The sequence below is a fragment of the Sciurus carolinensis genome, chromosome 19 (assembly GCF_902686445.1).
Source record: "Sciurus carolinensis chromosome 19, mSciCar1.2, whole genome shotgun sequence".
Lineage (NCBI taxonomy): Eukaryota > Metazoa > Chordata > Mammalia > Rodentia > Sciuridae > Sciurus > Sciurus carolinensis.
Window position 1 is genome coordinate 29,053,691 of NC_062231.1, and position 12,038 is coordinate 29,065,728.

The 12,038-nt window shown below is 41.7% G+C and overlaps 1 protein-coding gene across 4 annotated transcripts in view; it reads right to left on the bottom strand.

The window, feature by feature from the left end:
• Positions 1–1,452: 1,452 nt before the first annotated feature.
• The window catches only part of Frmd4b (FERM domain containing 4B), a 248,651-nt gene continuing 238,065 nt past the window's right edge, over positions 1,453–12,038 (bottom strand). For all 4 annotated transcript variants that reach the window (XM_047534882.1, XM_047534880.1, XM_047534881.1 and 1 more), the window contains 2 exons: positions 6,451–6,580; positions 1,453–3,051 (listed from right to left, as the gene is read on the bottom strand). In XM_047534882.1, the coding sequence (XP_047390838.1) occupies positions 2,931–3,051; positions 6,451–6,580 (251 nt within the window). In that variant the 3' untranslated portion in view covers positions 1,453–2,930. The remainder of the gene's footprint in view (positions 3,052–6,450; positions 6,581–12,038) is intronic.

A 12,038-nucleotide genomic window follows, 5' to 3' on the forward strand; every position in this document is an offset into this window, starting at 1 on the left:
ACCATTCTGGGGTCTTTTCTGGTTATAACATTTATGAGTAAGAGAGAATTTTTTTTCAAGTATAGAAAAAAATAAAAACATCAAGGAAAGTATGCAATTGAAAAAATCCATCCTGGGGGCTGGGGCTGGGGTTGTGGCTCAGTGGTGAGCTTTGCCTAGCACGTGTGAGGCTCTGGGTTTGATTCTCAGCACCACATAAAGATAAATGAATAAAATGAAGGTATTGTGTCCATCTATGACTTAAAAAAAAAATTTAAAACTCCATCCCGTCAAATACAGATCTCTGTGAAATAGCTCAAAGTCTACTGACATGCCCCAAATAGGGGGAAAACATGAATTTTTGAACAGTACATGCTATGATGCTAGATTAAAAAAATTACCATGCACATGGGAAAAATTCAGACTACTATACAATAAGTGAACAATTGCTCCATCTGGGGTGTTAGGCTCACAGGGCACAATTACCTTTTCCTTTTGGGTATTTGCTTTCGGGTTTGTATTTAAAATTTATACATATATGACTGCATGACCGATGTGATCCTGCAATATATGTGTAATCAGAAAAGAGATTGTACTCCATTTATGTGTGATTTATCAAAATGTATAAATGCACTCTACTGTCATGTGCAACTAATTAGAACAGATAAACAAATTAAAAAGTGTATACCACGGGTAGAGAATGTTTTGCAGTGAAAGAGGAGGTTCACATGCTGAGTTACTTACCTTTGTCACTTTGTGCTTTTAATAAACACACCCGTGTGGGGACACAGGTCATTTAGGACAGATAAGGATCCCGCAGGGCCCGTCGTGCTTCCAACCCTGCCTCTGTTCCCCTCCGGGAGCCAAGTTCTGGTGCTTTTGCAAGGAGCGCCTGCAATTCTGACCAAGCCCTTTTTTGAACAGGAAAAGGTTATTTTCACGCAGGAGATGCATGCACAGAAATATTGAGCTCTTCCTGCATCTCATTTCCCATGCCATCTATTCTCTCTACTGAGCAGGATCAAAAGATGTCAAATTGTGATGGGCTGACAGATCTGGCTCCATGAGAACGTTATAGGCCAGACTCCATTTTGCAATGGTATCTCGAATATATAAGGCTTGATTGCCAGTCTCTGAAACTAGTTTGAATCACCTGTTACCAAGTAACTCGACATTGCCAAGGTTGGGAAGCCTCCATACACTCGGTGGGGCGACAGACTGTGTGTCTCATGCACGCCCAGACGGCTTTCCGTAACAGACAGCGCTGCTTTATGAATCACGGAGCAAGAAAGAGCTTGCAGCTCAGCTGGGATGGGCCACCAACCAAAGGCGAACCTGTTTTCAGATGTAAAAACGATGTGCACCTTCAGATCAAGTACTGAAAACCTGACCTCTCGCCCCACATTGAGGCAGAGCGTTGAGACGGCCTCGGGCGAGCCCCGACATCAATGGAAAGACGCACAGACATTTTCAGTAGCACACCTTTAGTTTATTGACCTACGTAAAAAAATAATAGGTCTTAAAAAGTCAGAACAGTAAAAGAATATGCAAAAAGGCATTTCTGCATCTAGAAGGCTATACAAATATGCAAAAAGGAATAAGTTATTTTTTGCTTGTGGTTTTTTTCCAAATTTTCCCCCAGACTTCATTTCTAATGATACAAATGACTAAGGACCAGTTTAGCAAATCATTTTTATGTATATATTACATGCTTTGGAATATAGGTAGAAAATGTTCCAAAAAAGTTGTTCAGAAACGTTTCTATTCACAATATGAACAGGAAACGGGTATAAAAGGGGAGGGTCCAGGAGCACCTTTTGATGGGACTGTGACGCCAGTCAGGGTGACAAGGAGAGGTCTGGAAGACGGAAATCAATTGTTCAACCAACCAACCCACCCCACGATAAAACACAGCCAATCGGTTCTTCCTGGGAAGGCATGAGGTAGCTCTAGCCTCATAGTTCAATCTACGCAACGGCAAGGGATTTTTTCTTTTAGTGCTAATCTCATTTTTGCCACTGGGTGACGCGGAACAGCTGGTGGGCTCCCGAATTCCCTAAGGTTCGCCATCTTAAGGCACGCAGTTCACCTACGATGATGTGGCTTTGTTCGGTTTGGTTTGGTTATTGTCTGGGGCCCTTTCGGTATCACCTAAAACACTCTTCAAACTCTTGATTATGAAAACGTACTGCATTGGGTCTACAACTTCATGGGACAGGCAAGGGGGACAGTCCCCGGCCCGAAGAAGAACAGCTCATCACACCGGAGGGGGCGGGAAGGAAACAGGTGCTGGGGACTCGGTACCTTAGGAAGCCCTCCAAGCACTCAGGTGGCCAGCGGGCTGCTGCGTTTCCCCAGTTGCTACCAGGAAGTCACCCGGCAGGATGCCAGGGCCGTGTCTGTCTAGAGCTCATGTCACCATGTCACGGTGCTTGTGAAAAGTCACTCCTCATAATAGCCTAAAACATTTGCACACATTCGCAACTTCACCGAAACCCAGCTTCTCTTCAAGTAATTTTCCAATACTGTCTAATGGCCCGTGTCTGTGGACGCTCCGCTCCGGGGCTCACGGGTCACAGGTGCTGATGAGCCGCGGCCCAGGACCCCGGTTTCCCGCCCCTCCTCATTCCCAATTGTGCTCTGAAGCCTCCCGCCCGCCGGGACGCCCTCCCTGAATGCAGTCACAGTTTTGAGGTCTGCCTTCAACGATTCGCTCCCTTCCCCAGGGCGAGCTGAGGGGAAGGGCATCCAGCGGAGTCCTGTCCTGCAAGGGCCCCGGGGGCCCAGACCTGGAGAAGGGTGCCTGGGGCGCAGAGGGTGGTGTGCAGGCAGCCTGAGCCTTCAGCCGGGCGCCCTGGGTCTCTGGAGCCCACGGCCTCGGGGCAGACACGCACATCTTGCAAGGCACACCAGGGTGAGACGCAGGCGCGGCCAGGAGCCCCGACGGCAGGTCAGACTAGCGTCCCAGGCTTTGAGTCTTCGTGCCAGTACAGCCTCTGCTGCCCGCTCTCCAGGCCGCCCTCCAGCCGGGTCCCAGCTGCACCGTCCAGCCGGCGGCCCTCTGGGTACTGCCTGTAGAAGAACCACACAGTTAGGGCTTGTGGGCACACAGACGGCTGTGTCAGCAGGAAACACCACAGGTGTCCAGAACCGGGAGGCAGGCCGAGGCTGCCGCAGCCCCTCCGTCACACGGGGCAGGGTCTCTCAGGCCCACCTTCCATTCCTGGACATCTACCATCGACCCAGACTCAGAGGGCGTCCGTCACACAGTAAGTCACAGGGTTTTGTCAGGAAGAAATACAATCGCTTCTGAGTGGTAGGAAAGGCCCTGGCTGCGGTCTTCCTATCTCGTAGGATATTAACTAGTTTGGGATCTGCTTGAGTAACCTTAGCCCAGTGATGTCTCTTTCATTGTCTAGAATTCTCTTTGAACCAGCATAAACAATCTGCTAGTTCCATTACTGATGAGTGAAATTAATACATGCTTGCTTTAAAATTCAAGAGTCATATTGTTAACTTTTTAAAAAGTACCTTTTGACAACTACATTTTAAGTAGTCTTCAGATTAAGAGAATATGTCGTCTACCTTCCTCAGTGACAAAGGAATATATCTAAGGGCAGCAGAAACACCTTTGGACACTTTCTACATCCCGAAGGCTTAGGGGTCAAGTTTGACTTGGCAGTGACCCAGGAAACCACATCGCACTTAAAAATCGTAGGTGTATTTGGATGGTTTGTTTAAATAAGCACACCCCGTCACACAAACCACTCTGATGAGCAAAACCACATTACCATAACAGTAGGTTAAAACAGGTTAGAGGGTTAGCGGGTTTCTACTGACATTTCCACACCTTTTAGTATGGGTGACGAAGCCTTGGGAGGAAGAGCTTTGGAAACAAATGGGGGGTCAGTCCAGGGTTTTTAGTGTTTCCAGGTAACAAAGGCAAAGCCAGATTTCATAACTCCGCACACCAGAGCAAGCACAACTCCAGAGAGGCCACACACGCAGCGGGGACTGGACTGTACTTACTATGGCCGGCTACGCTTAGCAAAAGAGAAGGCAAAACTGATCTCATTTTGGGAGACACAACCTCTCTCCGGGACAGAGGCCCTGGGTTCTGCCTGGTGGTAGGCAGAGTTAGACAGGGTGGGGAGGAAACAGGAAGCAAAGGAACAGACGTTATTCCAAAACACAGAGTGCAGCAGCGGAGCCGAGAACGAGGCCCTACACACTCGGACGCACAAGGGCCACCAGCGTTCCTACTTGGGAGAGCCTGTGCCAGCGACCCCCACACCGACTCCCGCTGGGGAGAAGGTGGGATCGGCAAGGCTGTAGAGCTTTCTACAGAAGCAGGAGTTGGGTACTTTAGGGAAAGGCTCTCTAAATAGTGCACTCAGTTTACCTTTAAAAATCCTGATATATTGCTAAGTATTTCACATCCTTAGTTAAAAGGAAAATCTAAAGTTTTTCCTCTGTATCTTGAAACTTATTTTGTCTCTTACTTTAAAAATCATGTTTTCATAAAAACAACACACAATTTGTGCTATTACACCCACCTTGTTAATAAATAAAACTGATCAGATTGCACCATGATTAAAAGTCCTACAGAAACATATAGGTTGATAGAGGGACTTCTACCTCTCTGCAGATGGGAGGGTAAATGGGCAAAATTTTCCGTGAAGCAGAAGCTTAAAAAACACACTTTTCAGTTTAATCCATTAACTCTACATTTGGAATGCGTCCTAAGGAAATAATCTGGAATTCAGACAAATGTTTTGCACAAAGATGTTAATAGCAGCATGACTAACAGCTGAAAAAAAGAAGGAAGAACTAAAAACCATCAATTGTTCAAAAACTTGGGAGCTTTTAAATAAAGTATGCTACATTCATTAAGCGGAATAGCCTATCAGTCATATAAAATAAGGTTTAAAAATTTTAAGAAACAAAACGTTATGTTAGGATGTTAAGTTTAAGAAATGGGATATGGAATTTCATAGGCAACATGATGTGTGAAAAATGCACCTAAGATATCATTATTACCGTGTTAAAACTGGTACAGGAAACTGGGGGAAATATGCCCAACAGCTGGCACCTCCGGGCGGTGTCCTGATGGACACGTCACTGTTCACTCCTTTACTGTGCCAAAGCTCCCACACTGAGCTCATGTATGCCTGCACATACACATACAATAGGGTCCGTAAATAGCTTCTGGTTTCCTGTACATTATGAACCTCTGACAGCCGTGACCCTCTCGAGCTGCCCGACCCATCGGCAGACTTGGGAAAAACAGACTTTTCTCTGAAAGTGCTGAGCACTTCCTGAGTCCAGTGAGAGAGATGGTAGAGATAGCGGGGCTCTCTTGCACACTACGTCAAGGGAGAACATAAAATCAGAGAAACCAGGAGCTGTTTGCAAATGTAGGGTGCATTGTGCTTAGATCTGAACAGGAAGGTCCAGCTCAAAGATGGGGCCAGTCCTTTGGGTTCTTGCTCCTAACTCCTGTTCAAGCATGACTCCCCCAAGCCCAAGCACCCAACGTCCTCTGAAGTATATTTTCATTAAAAGTCTATTTTGAGCACACCCTTTGTTAAGCTGAGACAATTGTCTTAACATTTCAAGCCAAGAAAAACTCCCGCTGAATGTGGAGAACACAAACAAGGTTTTGGGGTTAAAGTCTGCAGTTTGCATGCAACCCTGTGGGCCTTCATAGAAACGAAGCTCTCCAAAGCCCCAGGGCAGACCTCTTCATTCGTTAAGAGTCTGTACAAGTCTCTGCTGCCTGAAGCAATCCTAAGAAGAAAAATCAAAGTTTCTGAAAAAACAGAATGTGCTCAGCACTTCTTGGCACCTGGGTGGGGATTATATTTTGTGACCAAGAGGGAGAAACGACCTCTCCAAATGGAATTCCTCCTTTGCATAATGAGAATGGAAAACTACGTGATCAAGAGTTTGCAGTTCTTTAAACCCACGGTTCTTGTAACACAGGGTCAGACACAAAGGAACAAAGGGCTAATGTCAAGTCAGCTGTCTGTGAGGACCTTGGTATGGACTGCTTTCTGGAGAGGACTTAGATTTCCTGCAGAGTTGCAGGACAGACAGTGGACCTTATCAACAATAGAGTTTCATGTATTGCCCCGCCTCAGAATTTCACGTACAGACTCTAAGACCAGGGTAGAATTTGAATGAACCATATTTGTGCTCAGAAAACTTTTCCTTAAGGGGCCAGATATTCTGGCTTTGCTGGTTATCTCTGTCTTGGCTTCACGCTCATCGTGCAAGAATGACTATAGCTAGCATAAAGGTCAGTGAGCGTGGCCACTTTCCAATAAAATGCTATCTTACCAAAACTGGGCTTGGTCTGCAGGCTGCAGTTTACCAACCCCGAGTTAGGTGACTTGACCGTCATGGAGTAGGGAGGAGATCTGGCTTCTTTGACCAGGACCAGGCTAAAATGTGAGCACTGCTTCTTACCTGTTGGGAGAGGGCAAAGGGTGGTAGCCGGTGCCGTAGCAGCTGGTGTAGGAAGGTGCTGGAGTCTCGTATTCAGATAGCCCTATGCTTAACTGGGTCCTCCAGTTCCCAGAAGCATTTGTAGAAGACACTGGAAATCAGAATGGAAGAGATAAAAATTAGCTGAATATTCAAAGTGAAAACTGTTTGGGTCACTTAGAAGCATGTTATAACCAGCTGTGTGGAGAGCAGACGTGAGGGGCCCAGGTTTTGTTTTTGGGGACTGACCCTCAGGGCCTTGCCTGCGCTAAGCACAGACTCTACCACTGAGCCACAGCCACAGCTGAGACAGAATCTGGAATCCAGAGAGCTCCTTTTCCAATTTGGGGATGAAATGACCAAATCACGTTAGGCTGAGGATGTAGCTCAGTGGTATGGTGGTCGCTTATTCCAGGTTCGATCCCTAGTACTGCACACACACACACACGTGCACAAATGATAGCTAGCAATGTTATTATTAGTGGGAAAAGGTTAACTAAAAGACAAATTTTTAAAACTGGTGAAGAGTTGAAGGAGATGAAATGGTGGTCGGACTCAAAAGCAAGATGTACTTCAAATACTGAGAAGGCACAAGGTGCTGGGAATGTACAAAGACACCACAAGTTCACAGGTAAGAGACTCTGCTGCTAAACCACACCCAGCAAAAGACAGTGCACCTGGCTGCACACACGGATTAACAACGGACTTCAGCAATGCTTTAAAACAAATAATAGAACACACAGAATCCTCACACGAATGACCAGGCCCCAAGTAGGACTGGCTTGGGGTGGAGGAGCTCTGGACCCACCCATGCACATCCACATCTACAGACAAAACTGAGAATTAACACTGAGGCTGTGGATACCACACTGATGAGGGGTCAATCTAGATCACTATAGGACACTGGCAAGAGAAGGCTGTTCCCTATAAAGAGAAATCCATCCCAACAGATGCATAAAACCCAACATAGGAATATAAGAAATATGAAAAAAGCAAGGTAATACAACACCTCATAAAGCAACTGACTCCAAAGGTATTGAAGTGGAATTGGCTTATTTTACTTAGAGTGATATTCTCCAATTCCATCCATTTATCTGCAAATGCCATAATATTATTCTTCTTTATGCCTGAATAATATTCCATTCTGTATATATATACCAGGTTCTTTATCCACTCATCTGTTGAAAGGTATCTAGGTTAGTTCTACAATCTAGCTATTGTGAATTGAGCTGCTATAAACATTGATGTGGCTGCATTACTGTGGTATGCTAATTTTAAGTCCCTTGGGTATAAACTGAGGAGTGGGATAAGTGGATCAAAAGGTGGGTCCATTTCAAGTTTTCTGAGGAATCTCCATACTGCTTTCCAGAGTGGCTGCACCAAATTTTAACTTCACAAGCCAATTCCAAACAACCAAAGGCCAAATGTTTTCCTAGATAAGTGGATGATGATACATAATGGGAGTGGGTGGTGGGTGAAAGAAGAATGGTGGAACTTTAGATTACGTAGAGGGAAATGAGAGGGAGGAGGGTCATGGTATGAAAGATGGTGGAATGAGACAGACATCATTACCCTATGTACATGTATGATTACACAAATGGTATAAATCTACATCGTGTACAACCATAGAAATGAAAAGTTGTACCCCATTTGTGTACAATGAATCAAAATGCAGTCTGTAAAATTAAAATAAAAAAAGATATTGAAGTGGGTAAAATATAAGATAAAGCATTCAAAAGAATGATCATAAAAATGACCAATGATTTCCAAGAGAGCACAGGAAAACAACTGAATGAATTTAGGAAATTAGTACAAGATATGAATGAGAAATTCAATAAGGAGATAGAGATAGTGAAAAAGAACCAAACAAATCTTGAAAATGAAAGACACAATAAATTAAATAGAATGTTCTGTTGAAAATCTCTTGAATGGAGTAGACCATGCTTATGATAGAATTGGAAATTGGAGGACAAAGTGTTTGGAAGTACTAAAAAAAAGTAAATAAGTAACCAAATAAATAAGACCAGAATACACAAGAAGTCTGTTACAACATTAAGAGACCAAATTTAAGAATCACTGAAATCTAAGAGGGTTGTGAGATGCAAGCTAATCATAAAACCTCTTAAAAAAAATGACAAAAATTTTCCAACTTTGAGAATGTGATGGACATTTACATGCAGGATGCATTCAGAACCCCAAATATACAAGATCAAAAAGGAACCTCCCCATGACACATTATAATTAAAATGCCTAACATACAGAAAAAGGGAAGAATTTTAAAAGTCTCAAGAGAAAAGTTCCAGATTATATTCTGAGGCAAGCAAATCACAATTACTTCTGATTTCTCAGTGCAAACTCTAAAATTCAGGAGGGCTTGGAATGATGTGTTCTAAGCTCAGAAAGAAAATAACTATCAACCAACATTGCTTTATCCAGCATAGCTATGTTTCAGAATCAAAGGAGAAGTAAAACCTTCCAAGATAAGTAGAAATTAAAGGAAGCCATGAAACTAAAGAGTAGCTAAGCAAATGAGAACAGGACCAAATTAAACAGTAAAAATAAATCAAAATGGCAAGAATTAATAAACATCCTTCTACAATAACATTTAATGTAAATGATCTCAACTCTTTAATCAAAAGACATAGGCTGGCAGACTGGATTACAAAACAGGATCCAACTATATGTTGTTGGCAAGAGACTCTCCTTATAGGCACAGACAGCCATGGCTGAAAGGCAAAGGACAGAAACTGATATACTATCTAAATTGAGCCTGAAAACAAGCAGAACTGGCTACTCTCATGTCCAGTTTTGGCCTGAAGTCTGCTTCAGAATTACTCAGGAGAGACAAGAAAGGTCACAACATTCTGGTAAAGGGACATCCAAACAAGAAGATATAACAATGGTTAATGTTTATGCCCCAAATGTTGGTGCACCTAATAATATAAAACAGACACTACTTGAATTCAGATAAATCCCAACACATCTGTCACCAACACATAGTTCATTCAGACACAGACTGAGTAAAGACTCTTCAGGTCTAAAAATAAATATTATAAATCAAATGGACTTAATAGATACTTATAGAACATTCCATCCCCAAACAGTCAAATCCTACAGAAACTATATAAACACAAAGAGATTGGACAATACATTTTTGAATGATAAATGGGTAATAGAAGAAATTGGAAGAAATTTAAAAATGCTTAGAATCAAATGAGAATATATAGAATATACCAGAACCTCCAGGACACTATGTAGGCAGTTCTAAGAGGAAAGTTAAGAGCGATAAATGCCTCCGTAAGAAAATCAGAACAATTCCAAATAAACAACCTACTGAGGCATCTCAATACCCTTGAAGAACAAGAACAAATTCCAAAACCAGTAGAAGGAAGGAAATAATTAAACAGAGCCGAAATCAATGAAGTTGGGAATTTAAAAAAAAAATACAAAGGATCAATGAAACGAAGAGTTGGTTCTTTGAAAAGATAAACAAGATTAATAAGACCTTAGCTAAACCAAACAAAAGAAAAAGAGAGAAGGCCTAAATTAATAAAATTAGAGGTGAAAAAGGAGAAGTCATGACAGGCAGCACAGGAACCCAGAGGATCACACAGAGTGTTTTGAAAAGTTACACAATTCAAAAACCTCAAATTAAGGGATACATTTCTAGACATATATGGCTTACCAAAATTGAATCAAGAGGACATAAAAAAAAACCTAAACAGAGCAATAACTAGCAATGAGATAGAAGTAGTAACAAAGGTCCACAGCCAGATGGATTCTCAGCTAAAATCTACCTGACTTTTAAAGAAGAACTAATGTTCTTCAAGTCACCACATGGAATAGAAAAGAATAGAAAACTTTAAAATTCATACCAAAACCAGATAAGGACACATCAAGGAAAGAAAACTACAGATAAATATCCCTGACGAACTTAGCTGCAAACATCTTCAATAAAATATTAGCAAATCATATTCAACAACATATTTAAAAAGACTGCACATCATGACCAAGTTGGTTTTATCCCAGGGATTTAAGGATGCAAAGATGTTTAACAGTCACAAATCAATAAAAGTAACTCACCACCTAAGTAGAATTAATGACAAAAATCACAGTTATTTCAATAGATGCAGAGTAAGCCTTTGGCAAAATTTAGCAACCATTAATTCATGATAAAAACATGGAAGAAACTAGGGATAGAAGGAACCTAAAATATCACAATGACTACACAACACACCCAAAGCCAACATCATAGTGAATGGAGAAAAACTGAAAGCATTTCCTTTAAAATTGGGAACAAGATAAAGATGTCCACTCTTACCGCTCCTATTTGATATAGCACTAGAAATTGTAGCCAGAGCAATTATATAAGAGAAGGAAATGAAAGGGATAAAAATAGGAAAGAAAAGAATTAAATTACCAGTGTATGCAGAGGATATGATTCTTCCATCAGAAGAACGCTAGAGCCAATGGACTAATTCAGCAAAGTAGCAGATTATAAAATCAACATACAAAAATCAATAGCTTTCTTCTACACCAACAGTGAGTCTTCTGAGAAAGAAATCAGGAAAATAATCTCATTTACAATAACCTCAAAAAACAAAACAAAACAAAAACAAATCAACAAAATCCTAGGAATAGATCTACTAAGGAAGTGAAAGACCTCTACAGTGAAAACTATAGGGTGTTGATGAACGAAATTGAAGACAACCTCAGAAGATGAAAAGACTTCCCAAGTTGATGGGTAGGCAGAATTAATATTGTTTAAGTGGCCATACTAACAAAAGCAATACACAAATTCAATGCAATTCCCACCAAAATACCATGATATTCTCACAGAATAGAGAAAAACAGTCCTAAAATTCATTTTTAATAATAAAAGACCCAGACTAGGCAAAGCAATTTTAAGCCCAAAAAGCAATGCAGACATCAAATTATAGTACAGAGCTATAGTGATAAAAACTGCATGGGATTGGCATAAAAACAGACACGTTGACCAATGGGACAGAAGAGAAGACACAGAGAAACCCACACATCTACAGTTACCTGATCCTGATCAAGGTGACAAAAACATGTATCGGAGAAAAGACAGCCTTTTTAACAAACGGTAGAAGAATAAAACCAGGCCCTTATCTCTCACCCTACACAAAAATCAACTCAAAATGAATTACAGACCTAGGAACTAGTCTTCGTAACTATACAACTATACATATAAAACCATGCAACTCCTAGGAGAAAACGTAGGGTCCACACTCCATCTTTTAGGCACAGGCAATGATTTTCTCAAGAGGCACTCTAAAACTCAGGAAATAATGCCAAGAGTTAATAATGGGACAGCATCTAATCAAAAAGCTTCTGCACAGTGAAGGAAACAACTAGGAATGTGAAGAAAGAACCCACAGAGTGGGAGAAAATCTTTGCTACCTACTCTTCTGACAGAGGACTAATATCTATAATATGCAAAGAACTCCTAAAACTTAAACAACCCAATTAATAAATGGGCAAATGAACGGCCAACAAGTATGTAAAAAAATGTTAAACATCATTATAATTAGGGAAATGCAAATCAA